Source organism: Rutidosis leptorrhynchoides, chromosome 5 (genome assembly GCF_046630445.1).
Source record: "Rutidosis leptorrhynchoides isolate AG116_Rl617_1_P2 chromosome 5, CSIRO_AGI_Rlap_v1, whole genome shotgun sequence".
In the NCBI taxonomy this organism is placed as follows: Eukaryota; Viridiplantae; Streptophyta; class Magnoliopsida; order Asterales; family Asteraceae; genus Rutidosis; species Rutidosis leptorrhynchoides.
Genome location: NC_092337.1, coordinates 24,288,437 through 24,295,349, shown reverse-complemented (window position 1 = coordinate 24,295,349; position 6,913 = coordinate 24,288,437). Strand labels below are relative to the sequence as shown.

At 33.8% G+C, this 6,913-nt stretch overlaps 1 protein-coding gene across 1 annotated transcript; it reads left to right on the top strand.

Annotated features, from left to right (window-relative positions):
• Positions 1-1,267: 1,267 nt before the first annotated feature.
• LOC139846678 (phosphoglycerate kinase, cytosolic) lies at positions 1,268-4,308 on the top strand. Its single transcript, XM_071836164.1, has 6 exons — positions 1,268-1,592; positions 2,380-2,457; positions 2,559-2,819; positions 2,952-3,269; positions 3,359-3,517; positions 3,859-4,308. Exons 1-6 carry the CDS (start codon positions 1,398-1,400, stop codon positions 4,051-4,053), a joined length of 1,206 nt encoding a protein of 401 aa, XP_071692265.1. The 5' UTR covers positions 1,268-1,397; the 3' UTR covers positions 4,054-4,308.
• Positions 4,309-6,913: the final 2,605 nt, after the last annotated feature.

The window sequence follows — 6,913 nt, the reverse complement described above, 5'->3', positions numbered from 1 at the left end:
TTGATTCTTGTGGACTAGAACGCTATAAAAGCGTAACAACTATCTATGAAGATAATACAACTTACATAATACAAATGAAAGAAGAGTATCAAAAATGACAGAACAAAACATAAATGCTGACGAGGCGCTAAAGCTATAAACGGTCTTAACGGTCATAAGTTTGATGGAAAAGAATGGTATATTGGTAAGGCTCAGAAAAAGACTGAAAGGGAATAGGAACTGAAACAACGGTTTGAACAAACCATGAAGGAGACTGTAGACAAATCACGAGGGCCAAACTTGTACATAAAAGATTTAGATGATACAGTTTCAGATGAAAACCTCAGATTTTTCTCATATACTCAAGATATCGTAAAAGACAACCAGATTAAAATGAGATACGTTCAATCAACAACTCTGCTGATCTTTATACCAAAGCACTGCTAACTGCTATTTTCAGAACACACGTTCATAATATTGGCATGAGGCATGTTCAGAAGATGTAACAACTCAGGCGTTGCCTACTTGAGGGGGAGTCAACTTTATGCTGCACTCTTTTTCCCTTAGCTAAAGTTTTATCCCAATGAGTTTTCTTTAGCAAGGTTTTTAACGAGGCAGTACTAGTTATTCTCTAATAAAATTGTCATCCAAGGGGGAGTGTTATAAAATATCTAGATTGTGTTATAAAATATCTAGATTGGATGTTAATTTTATTATTATTATATTTCTTGCATAGTAATATTTTATACTATAAATAGACATGTATGGTAACCATTTAAGGTGCACCATTTCTCTTGAAATATCAATATCAATATTTCTTCTCTCCTTCTTCTCTCTTTTTCTCTCTTTGTTCTTATAACCATTAAAGGTAGTTATAAGCCTACTGAATTATAACACCACTAAAATTATAAAAAGAAAAATGATTAATATAAGATGTGTCTTTTGAAGTATGCGTACTAATACTAAATTAAACTTTATTTTAATTTTAATTTATTAATATTAATATTAATTTATTTTTTATTTATTTATTATACATATTAATTTTTGGACAATTTGACTAAAAATTTATCATAAAGTTGTTAATTGTTAATGGTATAGAAATATTGTGGGCCGGACAAATCATATATAAATAAGCCCACCTGTTGTCTTGACAAACAAACTTTTATTTCTACAAATAGGTCCTAATTATCGATCATTTACTGCACTGATCCTGATTACCGGCTACCGTCTACTAAGGTTACGTTCTCGATCTTTCCAATTCAAAAACCCCAATCGTAAGTTCAATCCATCCTATCGCAGTCGCACCTTACTCTTTATATATACGTACAATAGATTGCAATTGTTATTGTTCTCGATCGTGATTCGTCTTTCTATTTTGTGTTACTTCAACAGTGAATTTGAAATTAATTGAGTGAATAATGGCAACAAAGAAGAGTGTAAGTAGCTTAAAAGAAGCAGATCTAAAGGGGAAAAGAGTGTTTGTTAGGGTTGATCTTAACGTACCTTTGGATGATAACTTCAATATCACCGATGATACTCGTATTCGTGCTGCTGTTCCTACTATCAAGTACTTGATGTCTAATGGCTCCAGAGTTATTCTCTCTTCACATCTGGTATATCTATAATCTATATTCATCTGATTTTGATTTACTTATTCATATTATGAGCAAATTAGCAATTGTTTTGTTTTGATTTACTGATTTTGTTTACAATTGAACTTATCTGGATAGTTACGTCGTATGAGTTATATTTGATTTACCGTTTTAGTTACTAATTTTATTTAATTGTGACTGTATAGTCGACATCATTGTTGAATCCATTCATATGTCGTGATGGTCTTAGTAGCCTTTTCTGTTTACTATTGAATTTATGTTATGAGTTGTTTTTGATTTATCGTTTTAGTTAGTTAATTAGTTGTGACTGTGACTGTATAGTGGAGATCACTGTTCATTCATAGGTCATGATGGTTTTAGTAGCATTTTATGTTTACTATTGAATTTATGTTAGCTTGCTGGATAGTTACATTGCATGAGTTGTTAATCATTTGTAACTTTGCGTCGTATTTATGCATATCCTGATATATATTGGATTGTAAATTTTAACCGTAAGTTTCTTTTTATTAGTGTCACTTACCAATTGAAACTTGTACAAAAGAGATACTGCGTAATTATGTAGATTATGATAGCTCCACTAGATTCTCTTTCAACTGCAATACAGTTCCCGTAACACTTTTGTTTGATTAATGTCAGTATAATGGTTTCGAGTGAAATTATGGTATTTCGCTAAAATACATGCATTCAATACACAATGATAGTCCTACAAAATATTAGTCAAATACTCAAATTGTAGCTGCTGGAAAGTTGTATCTAACGAGTTGTTATTTGTATTTGGTATATATAGGGACGCCCAAAGGGTGTTACACCAAAATTCAGCCTCAAGCCACTAGTGCCTAGACTCTCTGAACTCCTTGGATTAGAGGTTTGTTCATCTATGTTTTCCACTTTTGGATATCTGGTTTTGTGTGATTATAAGTTTGATAAATAGTTAACTTTTGCACATTTGTTTTTAACTTTTAACAGGTTAAGATTGCAAGTGATTGCATTGGTCCAGAGGTTGAGAAATTGGTGGCTGAGATCCCAGAGGGAGGTGTTTTGCTTCTTGAAAACGTGAGGTTTTACAAGGAAGAAGAGAAAAATGACCCTGAATTTGCAAAGAAATTGGCATCTCTAGCTGACCTTTATGTCAATGATGCATTTGGCACTGCACATAGGGCACATGCCTCAACTGAGGGTGTTGCAAAGCATTTGAAGCCTTCTGTTGCTGGTTTCCTCATGCAAAAGGTTTAGTTTTTAACCTTTATAAAAGTATCTGATGATCTTTTGGTCTATCTAATATGGGGTTGTTTGGATTGAGGGTTTTGGAATGAGGGAATGGTATTGATAGGTGTTTTGTTTGATGTATAATTGTTTCAGGAACTTGATTACCTAGTTGGAGCTGTGTCTAACCCTAAGAAGCCATTTGCTGCAATAGTTGGTGGGTCAAAGGTGTCAAGTAAGATTGGTGTGATCGAGTCATTATTGAACAAGGTTGACATACTTGTCCTAGGTGGCGGTATGATATTTACTTTCTATAAAGCCCAAGGACTAGCGGTTGGTTCTTCTTTAGTGGAGGAAGATAAGCTTGACCTTGCTACATCACTTCTTGAAAAGGCCAAGTCTAAGGGAGTGTCCCTTTTACTCCCATCTGATGTTGTCATTGCTGACAAGTTTGCCGCTGATGCAAACAGCAAGGTTAGTTTTGTCTTTTCTCTTAAGTACTTCAAGATTCAATTATTACTGTAATGACTTATAAAAGTTGTTATTGGTGAATATTGTTGCAGATTGTTCCTGCATCTAGCATTCCTGATGGGTGGATGGGATTAGATATCGGACCAGATTCCATTAAATCGTTTAGTGAAACTTTGGATACTACCAAAACTGTCATATGGAATGGACCTATGGGTGTGTTTGAGTTTGAGAAATTTGCTGCAGGCACTGAGGTACATCTATATATCACAAGTTCACTTTTTTAAGCTGTGTGTATTGTACTTTAGTTAAAGGTGGCAAAATGGGTGGTTACTGGGTTGGGTAAAATGTGCTGTATAAGTGTGGATCGATACAGTTGAATGTCTTAGTTCTCTCTTTGGGTTGGGTAAAACGTGCTGTACATGGTTTGGGTCAAGTTGGGTTGACCATAGCAATTTTTATCTCTTTTCAAACGAACTTACTATTACTACAGTTAATTATGACTGCAAAAGCACAGATTATTACACCATGTACAGTTTTTGTATGTGTTTTTCTCATCCCATATACTTGTACGTGGTAATTGATATGAAACCAGGCTATTGCAAAGAAGCTAGCAGAGCTTAGTGGGAAGGGGGTGACAACCATCATTGGAGGTGGTGACTCGGTTGCAGCCGTTGAGAAGGCTGGGCTAGCCGACAAGATGAGCCACATTTCAACTGGTGGTGGTGCTAGTTTGGAGCTTCTTGAAGGGAAGCCACTACCAGGTGTGCTAGCACTAGATGATGCTTGATCCTTTTATGTTTTTGTAAACTGATATGTGTTTTGATGAACCGAAAGAAATTGTTTAAGTGTCTTGGTTCATACTTGAAATAATAAGTGGTCTTCCAGCCATTATATGGCTAGCTTTTGAGAGCATGGGGGAGTGATTTTTGAAATTTTAGAATTTAAAACTTTGATGTAAAGTTTTGTTTGTGGAACTTTTATGACGTAGTACTACGTTGGATTATTATTTGAACAGCTATGCGAAAAGATATGCTTGCAATTACTGATGGTTGGGAGAAATACTATAACGTCAGCTTTTATGTAATTGATCATGTCAAATTCGACTTGAGTGCAGTCCACTGGATTGCGATAAACCGGTCTAAACATTGTGAATGACCTATATCAAATGATGATTTCAAAAGAGTGGTTTTGGGGCTAATGTGTGAAAACATGATAAGTGATCGCCTTCGTGTGTTAGTTGAATTGAGTGTGGAAAGGTGTGTCTCAAACAATCAAAGTGAGAGGGATGCGACTTGTGAGCAATTATTAACCGAATTTCCATAACGCGCTCTTCCACAACTGGTCAATAGTCGAGGCTTCTAGAAGGTCGTAGTTATCTCAGCCATTAGCCACTATCTAGATCACGTTTGCCAACGTGGAGCGAGGTCCCAGGCAAACTAATGCTTATGCAAGTTGTCACTCACTTCTCTAAAAAACGCCTCGGCATGTGATCCCATGGCGCTCTAGAGTTGCGTTACTAGAGCTACTATAATCTTCAATTCACAAGATCAAACTAATCAATGAAACTGTCTTCCTAATTCCTAATATACAACCACGCAGACTTGTTTGAGTGGCCACCGAGTTATCCAATGAAGCACACCTCTCGGGTTCAATTACTGGCTAAGCCAAATTGTTCAAAAAGGTAGTGTTACTAGAGGGTGCGCAAAATGCGCAATTCACCCGGTATCAGGTCTCGCGCTCGGGGGGCTTGATTACCCGAGGTTTTGTAGTGACCCGAACTTTTCCATGTTTATATATATATTAAATGAAATTGTTATTTACATGATTAAGTGTTTCCAACATGTTAAGCAATCAAACTTGTTAAGACTTGATTAATTGAAATAGGTTTCATATAGACAATTGACCACCCATGTTGACCGGTGATTCACGAACGTTAAAACTTGTAAAAACTATACGATGATATATATATGGTTATATATATAGTTAACATGATTTTATTATAAGTATGTATCTCATTAGGTATTTTAACAATGAGTTATATACATAAAAATGAGACTATTAATTTAAGAAACTCAAAAACGATATATATAACGATTATCGTTATAACAACGTCTTACTAGGTACATATAAATCATATTAAGATATTGATACACTTGGTTAATTATGTTAAATGATAAGTAAATATATTATTAAGTGTATTAACAATGAAATACATATGTAAAAATAAGACTACTAACTTAATGATTTCGAAACGAGACATATATGTAACGATTATCGTTGTAACGACATTTAACTGTATATATATCATACTAAGATATATTATATATCATAATATCATGATAATATAACAATTTAACATCTCATTTGTTATAATAAACAATGGGTTAACAACATTCAACAAGATCGTTAACCTAAAGGTTTCAAAACAACATTTACATGTAACGACTAACGATGACTTAACGACTCAGTTAAAATGTATATACATGTAGTGTTTTAATATGTATTCATACACTTTTGAAAGACTTCAAGACACTTATCAAAATACTTCTACTTAACAAAAATGCTTACAATTACATCCTCGTTCAGTTTCATCAACAATTCTACTCGTATGCACCCGTATTCGTACTCGTACAATACACAGCTTTTAGATGTATGTACTATTGGTATATACACTCCAATGATCAGCTCTTAGTAGCCCATGTGAGTCACCTAACACATGTGGGAACCATCATTTGGCAACTAGCATGAAATATCTCATAAAATTACAAAAATATGAGTAATCATTCATGACTTATTTACATGAAAACAAAATTACATATCCTTTATATCTAATCCATACACCAACGACCAAAAACACCTACAAACACTTTCATTCTTCAATTTTCTTCATCTAATTGATCTCTCTCAAGTTCTATCTTCAAGTTCTAAGTGTTCTTCATAAATTCCAAAAGTTCTAGTTTCATAAAATCAAGAATACTTCCAAGATTGCAAGTTTACTTCCAAGTTTTCTAAATCCATTCCAAGTAATCATCCAAGATCAAGAAACCTTTGTTACTTACAGTAGGTTATCTTTCTAATACAAGGTAATAATCATATTCAAACTTTAATTCAATTTCTATAACTATAACAATCTTATTTCGAGTGGAAATCTTACTTGAAATTGTTTTCGTGTCATGATTCTGCTTCAAGAACTTTCAAGCCATCCAAGGATCCTTTGAAGCTAGATCTATTTTTATCATTTCCAGTAGGTTTATCCAAGGAACTTGAGGTAGTAATGATGTTCATAACATCATTCGATTCATACATATAAAGCTATCTTATTCGAAGGTTTAAACTTGTAATCACTAGAACATAGTTTAGTTAATTCTAAACTTGTTCGCAAATAAAAGTTAATCCTTCTAACTTGACTTTTAAAATCAACTAAACACATGTTCTATATCAATATGATATGCTAACTTAATGATTTAAAACCTGGAAACACGAAAAACACCGTAAAACCGGATTTACGCCGTCGTAGTAACACCGCGGGCTGTTTTGGGTTAGTTAATTAAAAACTATGATAAACTTTGATTTAAAAGTTGTTATTCTAGGAAAATGATTTTTATTATGAACATGAAACTATATCCAAAAATTATGGTTAAACTCAA